The sequence below is a fragment of the Populus nigra genome, chromosome 3 (assembly GCF_951802175.1).
Source record: "Populus nigra chromosome 3, ddPopNigr1.1, whole genome shotgun sequence".
Classification (NCBI taxonomy): Eukaryota; Viridiplantae; Streptophyta; class Magnoliopsida; order Malpighiales; family Salicaceae; genus Populus; species Populus nigra.
In genome coordinates, this window is record NC_084854.1 from 23,508,331 (window position 1) to 23,525,319 (window position 16,989).

At 34.1% G+C, this 16,989-nt stretch overlaps 1 protein-coding gene across 2 annotated transcripts; it reads left to right on the top strand.

Annotated features, from left to right (window-relative positions):
• The first annotated feature begins 803 nt into the window (after window positions 1-803).
• LOC133688524 (villin-3-like) lies at window positions 804-13,189 on the top strand. Of its 2 annotated transcripts, none has more exons than XM_062108022.1 (24): window positions 804-1,194; window positions 3,586-3,740; window positions 3,904-4,003; window positions 4,313-4,381; window positions 4,501-4,737; window positions 4,851-5,028; window positions 5,196-5,328; window positions 6,188-6,347; window positions 6,466-6,616; window positions 6,698-6,798; window positions 6,898-7,056; window positions 7,476-7,544; window positions 7,616-7,684; window positions 7,803-7,940; window positions 8,278-8,406; window positions 8,874-9,021; window positions 9,185-9,195; window positions 9,274-9,414; window positions 9,488-9,613; window positions 10,587-10,652; window positions 11,023-11,124; window positions 11,803-12,049; window positions 12,241-12,476; window positions 12,561-13,189. In XM_062108022.1, exons 2-24 carry the CDS (start codon window positions 3,685-3,687, stop codon window positions 12,672-12,674), a joined length of 2,940 nt encoding a protein of 979 aa, XP_061964006.1. In that variant the 5' UTR covers window positions 804-1,194; window positions 3,586-3,684; the 3' UTR covers window positions 12,675-13,189. The 2 variants fall into 2 exon arrangements, with proteins under 2 accessions (XP_061964006.1, XP_061964007.1); XM_062108023.1 differs by having other exon boundaries at window positions 11,809-12,049.
• The last annotated feature ends 3,800 nt before the right edge of the window (window positions 13,190-16,989 follow it).

Consider the following 16,989-nt stretch of genomic DNA (forward strand, 5'->3'; position numbering starts at 1 on the left):
TTTTTTAAAAAAATTGTTTGTACCAATTTGATCCATAATAATATGATTTTTTTTGGTTTTTATTGTTTTTTTTTTAATTTTTTTTGATTATTAATTAGATAATATAATTTGTTTTAGTTTGATTTTTTTTTAATTTATAACGATCTCAAAAAAAATCTGTTCCAAGGCATTTTTCAAAAAATCTCATGCATTAAATGAGTGACCTCATCGAAATATCTGTGATTTTAAAATCATGAATTCATGAAATATTTTTAATTAAATAACCATTAATCTTTTTTTAAAAGAGAAAAATACAATACATGGCAAGTTATAATGTTGTCAAATGATATTGGATATTGTTTAATAAAATAGACATAAATTATGGAGATTAAAGAGACATATCATTATATATTATATTTTAATAAAATAAAAACTTATTATAAATCTATTTTAAATACATAATTTATTTTATATTTCTGTTTTTATTTTTCTAATTAAACATGGAGATATTAATCAAATATAACCGTACTATTTTTAAACAAAATCTTAAATAAACCATTACTAATTTTATCACAAATCCTCGAAAAAAGTTTTCAAGAAAAAGATTTCCAAATTATATTTAATAAATTACATCGCTCAAAAATCTAAAAAGCAAAAGGCTTGTTTTGCTGACAAGTTAAAGAAAAAACAATATATCAAGAAAGTCTTAAAAAAAAAACACAAAACAAAAAAAAAAATCCAACTAAGCAATCAGAAAAGGAGAAAAGGAGCCAACATGGCCGGTGCCATCGTCCTTCGCGGATTTTTTTTTAGCCTTCTAAATTCTACCAGTCTCTCTCTCTCTCTCTCTCTCCATTGCCATCTCTCTCTTCTCTGCAACAAAAGGAAAAAAAAACAAAAAAACTTTCATTGTAATTTCTTTTTTAAACTCGTAGTTTTTCTTTCTTTCTTTCTTTCAATTTATCTGAAGAAACTTTATAAATGTCTGAAAAAGAAAAATAGTAATAAAATAAAGTTATAAGACAGGCAGGGAGAAAGAAACCAAATCCCCACAAATAGCAATAATTCACTTCTCTTTTCTTTTTCGTTTCTCCCTTTTCACAGTATATCTCTCTTTATTGCCAGCTCCCCCCCCTATTTCTAGCTCTCTCTCTCTCTCTCTCTAACCATCTCTGCGTTTGCGCATGCTCATCTTTTTGACGCAGAAATTTCCGGGTACGTGCGTATATTCTTTGACAGAAAGATGGACTCTGATTGTTTCTTTTTTTTTAAAAAGAAAATTATGGAATTCTGTTAGATCCCTTGTGATTTCGCATTTTATTTTATGTTTTATGATCTGGGTTTTCGTGATCTTGTTCAAATATTGGTGGGTTTCGTTTCTGTTGATGATCTCAGCTTTGATCTGATTGTAAGTTGGATTTTTTCTTGTTTTGTCTGTTTGTTGTTCTTTTGTTTTTTTGTTTGATGATCTTTCAATTTTGTTTCCTTGTATTGATTTGATTTTTTTCGATGCTTAATAGTTGATGATGATCATGTTTGTGCAACTATTTTTTTCATTTAGAAATGTTTTGATTAACTTGAGAGCATCATGATGATCTTAATCAAATATATTGGTCAATGGATAATCGATGGTTGATTGAGAAAAATCCCGGGTTTGTTATCAAATGATGTTTGCTTTTGATAGAAAACGACTAGATCATTGATTGATAAGGTTTGTGCTTTATAGTACGGCGATTCAAACTGCAGGCATTTGGTTATCGTATAGTGGATGGTGGAATGATTTGCTAAGACTGGTAGGGGTGTCATCTTTTGGAGATAGTTGCTGATCGAGGGTCTTATAGTTTTTGTTGTGATTCTATGTGAATATCTCTGATAGCGGTTGCTTAAGAATCAAAACAACCAGGGAACATCGTAGGTTGTTAGTGGATAGTATGAAAATGCTCTATATGTAGTTTTAAGAATCGGTCAGTTACAGAACTATCTGAAAACAGATGAAAGTGTGTATAAGAGAAGTGTGATTATTGCTGTTACTAGAAGGTTGATTGAAGATCCCCCAGAACTTGTGCTGACTTTGTTTTGATGCTTACGCTTTCAAGTAGAGATTGCACGGGGAGAAAAAGGTTATAGACAAGTTGAATTGATGGTCATGGTCCTTGTACAAAAGTAGTAGTTCCATGTTTTGGGTGTAACATGCAATGAGCCTGGTCAGGAAGTTTGAATTTGTCGATAACTTCTCACAGTTCATGCACTGTGAATATTGATTAATTCTGGACCAGCATTTGCAGATTTCTTAGAAGAAGAATTACAATTTCTGGTCTGAGATTATGAATAATACGTGATGCTAGGATAATAGCCACATGGTTTCTCATATCATATCTGGTAATTCAAAGTGGGTAGATGACTATCGTATGTGAAGGGCAGTGGGAAATGTAGCTCTGGATGTTGAGGGTATGGAATCTAAGGATTTTCAAGGATTATATAATGGGGGTTCTATTCATTTAATTCCTAATACTAACATTTTCTTGCTACATGAAGGATAGGTATTATGCTTCGAGCCAAGGCATGTGGGGATCCTGCACCTGCAGGACGTGCCAATAAGATGAGAGTTATTGTCAATTACTCATGTATTTCAAAACGGTCTGTCATCTTTCATAAATGGATGATGGATAATATGTAATGGAAACTGGGAGAGCAAACCATACAACCTGACTTGGAGCCTATAAGTTGATGGTTTTAGAAAAAAAATAAGAGGGGAAATCTAATGATTGTTGTGCCCATTGCTGAGGACATTATATTAATGGACAAACTTACGGATATGTGGAAAGAATTGGATGAATGCTGAGCCTTGCTGTGCAAGCTAAATGTTAAAGAAAAGAGGAGAAGATTAGCGTGATCACGTCTAACACAAAAGTTATTAAATCAGAAGTGCTAACAAGATATCCAGCAGTACACAAAAACTATAGTTAGATGCTTTTGGAAAGTACTGTATTCTTATTCTTATAATATCTATAGCACAGATACATTTTTAGCTTTTTGAATGTCATCAATGCTTGTTTGATACTTCTGGAAACATGTAGGATTCTCCTAATCTGCCCCCCTTCCACACAAAAATAAATAAAATAAGATAGAACAGGATACCCATTCAGTGTTACACTGCAGCTTTCCAATGCATTTCAGCCTGCCTCCATGAATGCTCTGGAGCCCCTGAAGTGGCTAATCACTGTGGTGTGAGCAAAGACATGCAATTGAGAAACTTTCTGCTCCTCTTAAGCGAACTCCTTCCCAAAGCAAAATAAATAAATAAAAATGATGATGATGAACAGATTAATATACCCTGTTCGTATGGTGTGGGGTAATTTTCATTTAAGATCTTTTGAAAGTATTTAGAGGGAATTCTGATCATTTAGAGTCCAAGTAGTGGAAAATAGTTTCTATTTGTCGGAGCAGTTCTTAGTTATTGACCATGAAATTTGATAGTCATGTAATTCCCCTGATTGATTTGTTCTGGATGCTGCAGTAAAATTATCTTCTTTGTTTGTGAATGGTGCAAAAAATTTGCAGCATATGTAATTTTTCCCAATTATTGATCTTTTAATCTTGCAACAGGCTCTTGTGCAATTTTCAAATAGCTAATAGCTGGGTTTCAAACATTATCCACTCAATTTTTTTTTCCATAAAAAGCAATTACAAGAAGGATTTTAGGCAATGTCTAGCTCTACAAAAGCTTTGGATCCTGCGTTTCAGGGAGTGGGCCAGAGACTGTATCCTATACAGAATAAGCAACTTCATACATGAAAATTTGTATCATGCATGTGCTATAACTTTTATCTTGTTGAATGGAGTTGTGAGTGTGTGACTTTTCTTGGTGAAATTTGTTAAAGGTTAAACATTCTCCTCCCTGTTACACTTTAACACATTTTATAGAGGGACTGAAATTTGGCGAATCGAGAATTTTCAGCCAGTTCCACTGCCAAAATCTGATCATGGAAAATTCTACATGGGGGATTCTTACATTGTTTTGCAGGTACTCTCTCTTTCTCACACTCTTTTTTAATTCTTGTGTCTGTCTTCTATTTTTCCTTAATTTGTCCTCAAATGTATCGTGAACAAAAATTTTGTTGGTGTTGCGGGTTTAATATTTTTTTTATCTATTTATTTCTTTTAGTTTCTGAACCAAAATATCTGCATTAATTGATGGAGTCTTGTAGATATCTTGCTTGAAGAGAGCATGTTAATGTATTTGGATTATTGTAACTATTATTTTGCTAAGGAGTGAATTCCTTTTGTATCCTCACTTCATCTAATGCTTGCTTGTCCCCTCTTTTTTTTGTAGACAACCCCTGGCAAAGGAGGTGCTTATCTGTACGATATCCACTTCTGGATTGGAAAAGATACAAGTCAGGTGTGTTTCTGACTTTCCGAACTTCCTCTTTAAGGACCTGGTTTTGCTATTATCTTGTCTTCACATATGATTTAAGAATTGAAATTATATTCTCACATAATGCCATAACATTATTACAGGATGAAGCTGGAACAGCAGCTATCAAAACCATCGAACTGGATGCAGTTCTTGGAGGGCGTGCGGTTCAGCACAGGGAACTTCAAGGACATGAATCTGACAAATTTTTGGCATACTTCAAACCCTGTATTATACCATTAGAGGGGGGTGTTGCAACTGGGTTTAAAAAAGTTGAGGAGGAAGCATTTGAAACACGATTGTATGTATGTAGAGGGAAACGTGTTGTCAGAATGAAGCAGGTATAACCATGTCAGATCTTGTAATGTGAAGTTCGCGAACCCACAATAAAATCTTCTCAAATGTGAATCTGCCACGAGACAGAATCATATGATTCTGGGTTTTGCTTGTGCAGGTTCCTTTTGCCCGGTCATCATTAAATCACGATGACGTGTTCATCTTGGATACTGAGAGCAAGATCTATCAATTCAATGGTGCAAACTCTAATATCCAGGAAAGAGCCAAGGCTTTGGAAGTGATTCAGTTTTTGAAAGAAAAGTATCATGATGGAACATGTGATGTTGCAATTGTTGGTAAGTCACCTGGATTTACAATTTCATATCACATTCCTCCTTTCCAGTCCTTATACTTTTCAACAGGCATACTTTATCCAGCCATGTTTTATTTGTTTTGTGCAATTCTAGTGTTAATATTTATTTGCCTGCTACTTATCTCTACATAATTGCTTTTGTGATGCTAGATGACGGGAAGTTAGACACTGAGTCAGACTCTGGTGAATTCTGGGTCCTATTTGGTGGTTTTGCTCCAATTGGCAAAAAGGTTGTCAGTGAAGATGACATCATCCCGGAGACAACTCCAGCCAAGCTTTACAGGTATTATGATCTTATATGGTTTTGTTTGTGTATCCTAGTAGAATTAAGAGATTTGAAAATTAATGTAGAGTTGTGATTTTTCCTCTTTTTATCTTTTATATTTGTTGCCTATACATGGAAATGTTTACTTCTGCTACTCATCATGTTATGAAGAAAACAAGTACTTTTAGCTGTCGTGTTTATGTTGCCCTTTGCATTCACATTCACATTCAGAACTACAGAACTCACTAATAAGCTGAAATATGACACTTAGTGAATCTGCACATGAGCTTAAAATAACAGTGTTAACTCCTTTACACACACTCCTTGTCATCCGTGTATCAATTATTGGTATGTTCTTGTTGGCATCCAATTAATTTTAATATGCTATCTATTTTTCTGGGATTTCTGGAATCTGTGGCCTAATAGTTGGCATACCATTATGTGTAGTGTATAGTTCCATGATGTCATGTTCAGTGTTATCATTGAAGAATGGAGGTATGCAGCCCTCATACAATAAATTTGTCATCTTTGTAATCTAGCTCCATATAAGCATCTCTTATTGTGCCTTCATTTATTATCTTGGTCTAGATGGTAGGGGTAGAATTTTATAGAAATAAATTATTCTACTAGAACTTCAGTGTTTCTCTTGTGGAGGGAATTGTGCTGTAAAAGACTCATCTGATTGCTATTAATTTCCATGACCTCATCAAAATTCAGTTTAACCTTGCACATTCATTTTTATTATCTTCAAAGAGTTAATTTCCTTTATTTTGGAAGAAACATGGGCACATTTAATCTGCTTCCAATGTTTTTATGATCTCTCTCACTTATCAACAGAAGCTACTCAATGCTAATTTGTAATCATTGATTCATGTAGCATTACTGATGGTGAGGTGAAGATGGTAGATGGCGAGCTGTCCAAAGGACTGTTAGAAAACAATAAATGTTATCTCCTTGACTGTGGTTCTGTGGTATTTCTTTGGGTTGGCCGTGTAACACAAGTGGAGGAGAGAAAAGCTGCTAGTCAGGCTGCTGAGGTAGAGACATGCAAATATTTCTTCATCAAAACAAGGATATGAAATCCCATCTCCAAGGCTGTTTTGCATTTCTTCTCTACACAAAATATGGGATCTCATTTCCAAACTATTTTTGCAGGAATTTGTGGTGAGCCAAAACAGGCCAAAAGCTACTCGCATAACCAGACTGATTCAAGGTTATGAGACACATTCGTTCAAGTCAAACTTTGATTCTTGGCCTGCTGGATCCGCGGCTCCTGGTGCTGAAGAGGGAAGAGGGAAAGTAGCAGGTAATGATCACATGCTGAGAGTTGAATTAAGCAACATGTTTTGGGTAACATTATTAAATTTGGTATACTGTGTAATGGTAGCTTTGCTGAAGCAACAAGGTGTTGGTCTCAAGGGTATGGCAAAAAGCGCGCCTGTAAACGAGGAAGTACCACCTTTGCTTGAAGGAGGTGGAAAGATGGAGGTTTAGTTTGGGTCCCTTAAATGTGTTTTGGGAATTTTTGAATCTTAAGCTTGTTAAAATCAATAATTCTTGGAACATTGAATTCTGTTTGGTTTGCAGGTATGGTGCATCAACGGCAGTGCAAAGACTCCATTGCCAAAGGAGGATATTGGTAAATTTTATAGTGGAGATTGCTACATCATACTCTATACCTATCACTCTGGTGATAGGAAAGAAGATTACCTTCTCTGCTGTTGGTTTGGAAACAATAGCATAGAGGTAATTTATATTGTTGAAGTTGGGTTAAGATAATTGAAAGAAGTATGGGTAGTGATGGAGATGTCTCCAAGCAAATAACATAAACGGTTGTGGAGGGTTCTTGTGCATGTAAAAACAGATACATTGTACATTCTTCCACTCCCTTGGCATCGTGCACACACTGTTTTGCTATGAATGTGAAACAAATGCAAAAATACCAACTCCTGCGCGATGTACTGCATTTTGACTTTGTTTGTTCACTATTTCACTCAAATATTTTCTTAATCACTTAAACTATGGTAGTTATCGATGTCACTTTGCCATGTCATGATTGCTGCACAGAAGAAATGCCTATAAATTTATCTGTTGATTGTATCGCCTTATATCAGTGGACTTCATTTGGCTAGTTTAATATCGAGTTCTGTGGTTGCCCAATCCAGGAGGACCAGAAGATGGCTGCTCGGCTGGCTAATACAATGTCCAACTCATTAAAGGGCAGACCTGTACAGGTACGATACAGTCTGAAGTTAAATTGTGGATATTGCTCCTATGACTTGCATATAATAGTTGCTTCTTGCAGGGTCGTATTTTTCAAGGTAAGGAGCCTCCACAATTTGTAGCACTTTTTCAGCCTTTGGTGATCCTCAAGGTGCACATTTTAAATCTTTTACAATTCCTGTGTTACAATTTAAGTCTAAATTATTATTGTAATGATGATTTTTTTTGTTTGGTTAGCTGTAAACAAATTTGCTTTGATTCCTCTTCAGGGTGGTCAGAGCTCTGGTTACAAGAATTCTCTAGCCGAGAAAGGATCGCCAGATGAAACCTACACTGCAGATTCTGTTGCACTCTTTCGGATAGGTGGAACTTCAGTTCATAACAATAAGGCAGTGCAAGTTGAAGCAGTATGTGGTCTGATCATTGAGCTTTTCTTTTCTGCTGATAGATTTTGTTTATCTTGAAGTCTACTATGAAGATATGTTAGTAATTTGGAGACCACAATTCTTCTATTCACTATGGTCAACAGTCTGTTACAGTTTTAGAAACGATCATCTTTTTTCCCATCTGAACAATTCAAAATTTCTCTAGTTTTTCTGTTAAGGTGAATAGGAAAGATCCAGCTTCACATTCCTTCAAAAGCTTTTTGAGTATAATCTTAATACCTCATTGCATCAATCACTGTTAAAAGAAAAGGAGTAGCACTAACAGTTATGTATACCCCATCAAATTATTCTCTTTCAGGTGGCAACATCATTGAACCCTGCAGAGTGCTTCCTTCTGCAATCTGGCTCGTCAATTTTCACTTGGCATGGGAATCAAAGCACCTTTGAGCAGCAGCAGCTAGCTGCAAAAATTGCTGAATTTTTGAAGGTACCATCCTTACTGGAATTGTAACCTTTCTGATTTTGTTAAAACATGTTTTCCTATTGGAAAGAATATCAATGGCTTGTTTTAAACGCTGAATTAAAAAAGTACCTATAAAACTGGAAAGTGATATAAAAATGATACCTGATATTTCAAATTTAGCCATGTTGCTTTTCATTTTATTGCACACATCAAAGGAAGTAGTGATATTTTTAAATCTGTAATATCAGATATTCTCCAATTTTTTAATGAATTCTTGATATTTGGATTTCACTAAGCAATTAGTTAATATTAAAATTTACCTTGGGAATGGGACCTATTAAATACGAATGCACATGCTTACACACAAAAATAGAGCTGCTGCACATTTAGTTAAAATTGCATTTCAATTGCCATGTGTCTCCTGTAGTTTCTCCTATTAAAGGTCTTTTTATTTGATCGTCATCTTACTATCACTTGCCTCACTAATTCAGCCAGGAGTTGCTTTGAAACATGCTAAAGAAGGAACTGAAAGCTCATCTTTCTGGTTTGCCCTTGGAGGCAAACAAAGTTACACCATCAAAAAAGTTTCTCCAGAAACTGTCAGAGATCCTCACCTGTTCGAATTCTCCTTAAATAAAGGTGACATTTCTAATTTTGAACCTTGGCTGATACTCTGCAATTTTCATTTATTTTCTTTCAAAATAAATCTGATCGAAACTGTCATCTGAGATTTTTAAGTAGCTGAAATAACATTCTAACTGGGCTTTTTTATGACCATTTTTGCTGCTATGTGGATTGCCAGGGAAATTTCAGGTGAGTTCTAGATTTTAAGTGCGGTTGAAAATTCTTGCTATACAGCTTCTTAGTGGCTTCTCATGTTCAATTGGGCAGGTTGAGGAAATTTACAACTTCTCTCAAGATGACTTGTTGACTGAGGATATCTTGATACTTGATACACATGCAGAAGTGTTTGTTTGGGTTGGCCAGTCTGTAGATCCGAAAGAAAAGCAAATTGTTTTTGATATTGGCCAGGTAGTGCTTAAACTGTTCTGCTTTTGTCAGATTTTTCCTGTCAATGTTACTGACAGTATATGTTCCTTTGCAGAAATACATTGAGATGGCTGTATCTCTGGATGGTTTGTCTCCATTTGTACCACTGTATAAAGTTACCGAAGGAAATGAAACATCATTCTTTACAACATACTTTTTGTGGGATCCCATAAAAGCCACTGTATGTACTGAATCAAGCATTATTTATCTTCTCTCAAGTCATATTATTTTGTTATCTCATTATTGAAATATTGTCATTGAGAATAGTAAAATCCAGAATGTTATGAGTGGCATATTTATGAAGGAGTTGAGGTGGGTGCTGTGCACGTGGATGAATTCCCAGGAATCCTGTTATTGGGTAGGATAATAGAAAATGTAGTTTGCATTACTTAACGAAGGCTTAGCTTGGTAGTACAAGTAGATCATTGATGGAATGCCTATATAGTCACCTCCAAACGTTTACACTAACATGATCAAGTTTGGTGAGTCTCATTAAAAACACAAAACTAAACAAGTTACGGTGGATGAAGTGAGAACTTGAGGCATCAGGAAGCTTGTGCGGAAGTTGGTCTCCTAGACAAGGGTAGAAGTTCAAGTCTTTTCACCATGTCAATGGGAATGGGATGAGAATCATTTATTATAAATAGGTTCTAGAAATAGAATCAAGGCAAAAGGATTTTTTAGTCCAATTGGATACAGTTAAGGGGACTATTCTACCTTGCCTAGAGTGTTTGTAAAAGTTTGTTGAATTCCACTTCACTCATACACTACATCTCCACAAAATCTAAGGGCTTCCCTATATTAAAAAAATCAGTAAAGGAACTTCAACACTAGCTCCTCTACTCTACTTGGGCCCGCCCATTATTAACCATTTACCACAAAAAAAAAACATTACACCACATGCCCGGAGCTTTTAACTTAAACAATGATGATCATGATTATGAAGACAAACTTGGGAGCTCAGAATCTGGATGTGTCATTTGTAAAAAAAAAAAAAGGAAAAGAAGAAAGGAAATAAAGAAACAAGCAAACGTGGTTTGATCTTAAGATTAATACTCTTGTTATTCACAAAATTCGCTTTGTTCACATATATCAAATGTTCAATAACTTGTTCTTTTGTTTGTATGTTTAAAAAGTTTGTCCTTGCATTGCAGGTTCAAGGAAACTCATTCCAAAAGAAGGTTGCATTACTCTTTGGATTAGGACATCACGCTGTGGAGGTAAATACGTCGCTTGATGCAAAAAGCTGGTACATAACTTGGCGATTGATAGATAACTGTACCATTTGTTGTTTGAATGAATTTAAACTAATTTTTTGTCTTTATAATAAAATGTCTTTATTTCTTTTACTGTTGAATGCTATGATGAGACTTTTCTGTAATCCTGTTCTCCCAAGTTTTTTCTCCACTATGTAAGTAGCTTCTCTTGGCTACTTTTCTTCTCCTCAATCCCACGAACTATGTTGACATTGTGTCTTTCGTCTTGCTGTTCTTGTTCTCCCTGTATGTGCTAATGCAGTTGAGTCAGGTCTTACATGCAATGTTGGTGTTGAAGTTGATGATGATGCAATGCATGATTATTTGTTTGCAGGACAAGTCCAATGGAAATCAAGGAGGGCCAACCCAACGGGCTTCAGCGTTAGCTGCCTTGTCTTCTGCATTTAATCCATCTTCTGGAAAGTCATCACATCTGGTAAATATTTTGTTCATGCAACTGAGTGTGTAAATTGCCTTCCATCTTTTCTCTTTGACTTTGTAGGAGTCTGCTTTCTGTCTCTTTCAATGTTAGCTGCACACTGTTAACTGAATACTGTTTTGTATGTATTCATATTTCTTTATTCAATGGGTTGCTTCTTTCTTCCCTTCTAGTAAACAAGTCATATGCTTTCCAAACAACTGACAAACCAACAGTGAGGAAGAGTATGGCTGGCCTTTTGTCCTTTCATGTTCTCAATAGGTCCATGGAGGTCACATTTTCTGGTTAATTAGAGTCTTGGTAATTTAGTAATTTTTTTTTTCATAAGTGGCATAATTCTAATTCTTTTGGTTTTCCTCTCTTTGACCGGAGTCAGCTGGAAATTTTATGGGTACAAAGCATTGTCTATTCATGTTTTGTTGCTTTTACGAGCATCTGCTGCCGATCAATGTTGTATATTTTCACCTAGAATTTGCATTTGGATGTATGGTTAGGTTTCTGACATTAGCTTCTTGCTCATATGACTTCTGTTTGTTTACATGTTTTTCTTGCAATTTCTTCGAAGCATGCTTGTATTATCGAAGCTCTCGTACCCAACAGTGATGATGTATGTGTGTGTTAAGAATTCATTTACTGAATCATTTTTTTGGCCTAATGACGTGGATGTGATTTGAGGTGCAGGATAGGTCTAATGGGTCCAGTCAAGGAGGGCCGACACAGAGAGCTTCAGCTTTAGCTGCCTTATCCTCTGCATTCAATTCATCCCCAGGATTGAAAACTACTGCTCCAAGGCCATCTGGGATTGGTCAGGGATCACAAAGAGCCGCAGCTGTTGCTGCTCTTTCATCAGTTCTTACTGCTGAAAAGAAAACACCCGAAACCTCTCCTTCTCGCAGTCCTCGCTCAGAAACTAACCTTCCTAGTAAGAAATCATCTTTTTGCGTGTTTCAGATGGCGGTATCTTAGATATGAAGAAATCACAGTTGCTTTTAAAATGTCTCTCTTATTCTGCAAGAGTATATTTTTTTCTGTTGAGAATTAAGAATCTCCAATTTAATTTGATCTCTCATATGTATATGAATTGAACAATCTAAGACATTGATGCACTTGTAGCTGAAGGGAAAAGTGAAACACAATCTGAAGTAGAGGGTTCTGAAGGAGTTGCAGAAGTCAAGGAAATGGAAGAGACTGCATCTGTATCTGAAAGCAATGGGGAGGATTCAGAAAGAAAGCAAGATACAGAACAGGAGGAGAATGATGATGGGAATGGTAAAAGTACATTCAGTTATGATCAACTGAAGGCTCACTCCGACAATCCTGTAAAAGGAATTGATTTTAAACGGAGAGAGGTTGGTCCTATTCTCAAATTTGTTACTTCACTTGAATTTGTTATCCGGATTGGAATTCAAGTTTTTCTCTGCTTGAATTTTCAGGCTTATCTATCAGACGAGGAGTTCCAAACTGTTTTTGGGGTGACAAAAGAAGCATTTTATAAAATGCCAAAATGGAAGCAGGACATGCAGAAGAAGAAATTTGATTTATTCTAGAGATCATATCAAGTCATTAAAGGGATTATTTTTCTACCCTTTTGTGCTCTAACTCAAATTTGCTCGATCATTATGGTCTCGACTGCTGTGTTGGAAAACTGTGCTTTCATTGGTGGTGAGCCATGCCTGGCTTGTTTTGTCTAGCATCTCACTAGTTACTCCTTGATGGAGTGTAGCAGTGATTAGTAAAGCGGTATTGATTGTGATTATGCATGAAGAGTGAGTTTTGCCCGTGTTTTTTTCCTTTAAATCTACCTCTGCCTCTTGTATTGATACCAGACTGTAGTCTCTGGCAGTTGGGAGGTCAAATTCTTTTATTTGGTCACAGAGTATCTCATTGGTGATTATTTGACTTTATTCTTCCCTCTTTTTAATCTTTTTTATTTGTTGAGAAAAAAGGGTGTATATGTACTGCACTTGTAATCAAATTCCAGTATACAGGAACCGAAAGTTTTTGTTTGGATGGAACAAGCATGTATGGTTGTGTGTAAAGAGTTATTCAGTAAGCTTTCATACCTTTCAGTCTTATTGCTATCATGCGATCTGTTTGTTTCCTTTCAGGTGCGCTCCCAAGTTTGTGAGATCCTTCAGTAATGGAGTTCTTAGGAGTCAGTTTTGCATGAATTTTTAGCTCTTTCCTTTTGAGTTATAATTCTTAAGTTGTTTTTCATAGATAATTTATGATAAAAATGAATATGGTAAAAAATGCTCAAAAACAATTTCTTAAAGAAGGAAGTGTAGCCTAAAATTCGTAAATTAAAAGGCTAAAAATCTCAAGTTCTTTTATTAAAGAGTCTTGTTGGCATGACTCTTGAATTTGATGTATTTCATAAATAATTTATGATAAAAATGAGTTATTTTGATTGCGTTAACATTATTCAGAAAACAAAAACCATCAGCTCGTATAAATTGATTTGTGGCGTTGGTATCTTGCTCCATGGATGGATGATCGTTGTCTTCTGATGGGTCTCCCCGTTTTTTTGGAGCTAGCCTCTACATTGGTGGGTTGATGCTTTGATGTAAATTAATTAAAAAAAATACTAAAATATCAAAACAATATTATTTAAAAAATATATATATATTTGGTTTTAACCATTTTAATCAAATATTAATACGTAGGTAAACCAAATCAATTATAAATTGATATTTTTTTAACACTTGGTTTAAAGAATTGGTTAATGGGGTCATAAATTGATCAACAAGATTTATAGTTAAAGTGTGATTTCGGTTGTTTTTTAAAGTATTTTTTACTTATAAATATATTAAAATAATATATTTTTATTTTTAAAAAATTATTTTTAATATCAGCGTATCAAAATGATCTAAGAATACTAAAAAAATATTAATTTTAAGTAAAAAAATAAAAAAAATTATAAAACTTAAAAATAAACAATACCTAATAGCATCGATTTATTCACGGGAACAAAACTTTGGGAGCTTCACGTACGTACAATCTTGTCTTTTAATTTTGAAATCCCAAGGAATGTTCTCGTTTACTTTTGTGCCCACAAAGCTAATTAGGTTTCACATGTTGCTTTATTAGGCCATAACGTTTACTTTTTTGCCCGCAGAGCTAATTAGGTTTAACATGTTGGATTATTAGGCCATAAAAGTTCTGTTAATTATTATATTTAATTAGGTTTTTAGGCAGTTTACATTGATTAAAATCTCCCCGTGACAATTAATTAATAGACTAGAACGATTATTTTGTTGATTATGTGAAGAAAGAGTCCCCTCCCAAGAGTCGTAAAGCCAACATCTGTGGGCTTAATTTTCTTCTTGTAGACATTCAATCACATGCCCACATCCTTTTGGAAAGTGATCAAACAAAATCCCCGATGATAATAACATAGAGTTGAATCATATTTAAGGTGAGTAAATAAAGCATCTATTAAGAAATTCTACTATACTCATACTCATGAAGTAATTAATAATAATCATGAGAAATGTAGCTTAATTGATCAGGTTCTGGATTTGTTCCCTAGAGATCACCAGTTCAAATCTCACAAACCTTAGAATCACTGAAAGCTTACATGATCGTTAACTTCAAGGCCCGTGGGATTAGTTGAGGTACGTACAAACTAGTCTGAACATCCACGTTAATCTAAAAAAAATTAACAATATTTATTTAATAGGAGATAGATTGATACGAGATGGAAAAAAATGAGAATTTTTTAAAAAAAAATAGATAAAAAATATTTTTATTGTCTTTTATAGAGTTGAGTATAGTTCTCTTTTTCCTTCCATTATTTATCTTATCATTTAAATTGAGTTCATAAAGTAAATATTATTAGTTATTTATTGAATGTTTCAAAAATATTTTGCCTTTAATTTGTCTAATTATTTTATCTTTTTTACTTGAAAAAAAAACCTCTCATGCTGATGATTGATGAGATGTAATGGATAAGAAACATTATAATATATCAATGTAGGTGGATCAAAAAAGAATGTAGCTCATTCTGGAGTCTGCACCACTAAGCCATCTTTATTGGTATTAAATTAATTAATTAATTAATTGCAAAGAATGTAGTTTGTGGAGGAGCGGCCTACAACCTTTCGGCCGAGTGTCATACCAAACCCTCTGTTGAAAGTAACATATCTCGAGTTTATTTCATGCTTGTTTTTGTGTTTTTAAACAAATTAATTTTTTTATTTTAAATTTTAAATTAATATTTTTAATATTTTTAAATTATTTTGATGTACTGGTATTAAAAATTATTTTTTAAAAATAAAAAATATATAATTTTAATGTATTTCCAAATTAAAAGTATTTTGAAAAGTAACCGTTATCATATTTATAAACATCTTTTTAGTGTGATTGGTATGAAAAAATATTAAATTAATATTTTTTAATTATTTTTAATAATTTTGATTTGGTAATTTTAAAAATATATTTTAATGTATTTTCAAACAAAAAGCACTTTATATGGTAACATCAAATATATTTTATTTAGTACTTTCTTTAATTTAATTTAAATTTTACCTTCATTTTTAAACTTTAAAAATAAAAAATAGGTGATCTCCCGGAAGTTGATCATATCGGAGCATGTGTGCTTCGTATTTTAGTTTTTTGAAAAAAGAAACTAATCCTTAGATTAGTTTGAAGATAACATTTGAAAAGTGAAACTATTCTAAAAATAAATGATTTTTTTAAAACTCAATTACAATACCCAAGTCTTTGGCGTGAAGAATGTGTTGGAGTAGATTGAAATTGAAAGCGATGGTGCTAATGTTCGAATAGGACCAAGTCTGATGTTTCTAGTTTCAACCCCAACGGATGCTTTAAGACCATTGATTATAGGAAATATCCAACCACCTTCTTTAACATGAATTGTCTACCTTAACTAAATCGAGAATGGACTCGTTCTTGCCCCCATGACAGCTACGAAGCCTCCTCCTAGGTTTGAATTGGACTGCACTGCACTTGAAACCCTTTTTTCCACATAGTTTAGTGATATTCTTGTGTCATTTTTAGGATATTAATATAAGTTTAATCCTGAAGGGTATAATTTAATTGGTTAAACTCTAGATTTGTTCTATAAAAATTACCAGTTCGAGTCTCATAGATCTCAAGGTCACTGGAGGTTTACATGGTCGTTAACTTCAAGGCCCATAAAATTAGTCGAGCTGCGCTCAATAAATTCAAACACTTATATTAATTAAAAAAAATAAAATAAAATAAGTCTACACTTATACCCCCCTCCCTCTCCAAAGGATGCAATTCTAAAAATTAGAAAAATAAAAGCAAAAGAGCATCCAAAGGAATGAAAACTGGCCATTCAGCAAGAATAAAGCTGCATAGTTATCATATTCAACGTGGCCTAACAAGTTAACTTGAAAACTCATTGCTTCATAGTCTAATTTGAAGGGGGTTTATCATTGAACCGAATTGAACTCAAGTGACTCAAGCAATTCAATCATGTTCGATCCATGCAATTAACTCGGCCAAACTCAATCCAGACCTGGCTTGGCCAATGATGTTATCTTTAGTATTTTTTTAATCTAAAATGATATTGTTTTAATTGGTTTAAGTTGACTAATCAACCCGCAAATCCACTCAATAAAACCACAATCCAAGCATCGAGTTGTGTCAAACTCCAAACCCGGTATCATAACTATTGCATTCAACTCACAGAGAAATTCCACAAATGGGGGGCTCCACTGAATTGTAAAATCTTTAAATTCATACAAACAATTACTACAAAAATAGTCAATATCCTGACAGTATTTCAAACAGCTAAAGTCACGAAAATGCAAGGAAACCTTCAGAAATCTAAACTTAAAGGACTAAAAATCCACAGGGCAGGAGTAGTAA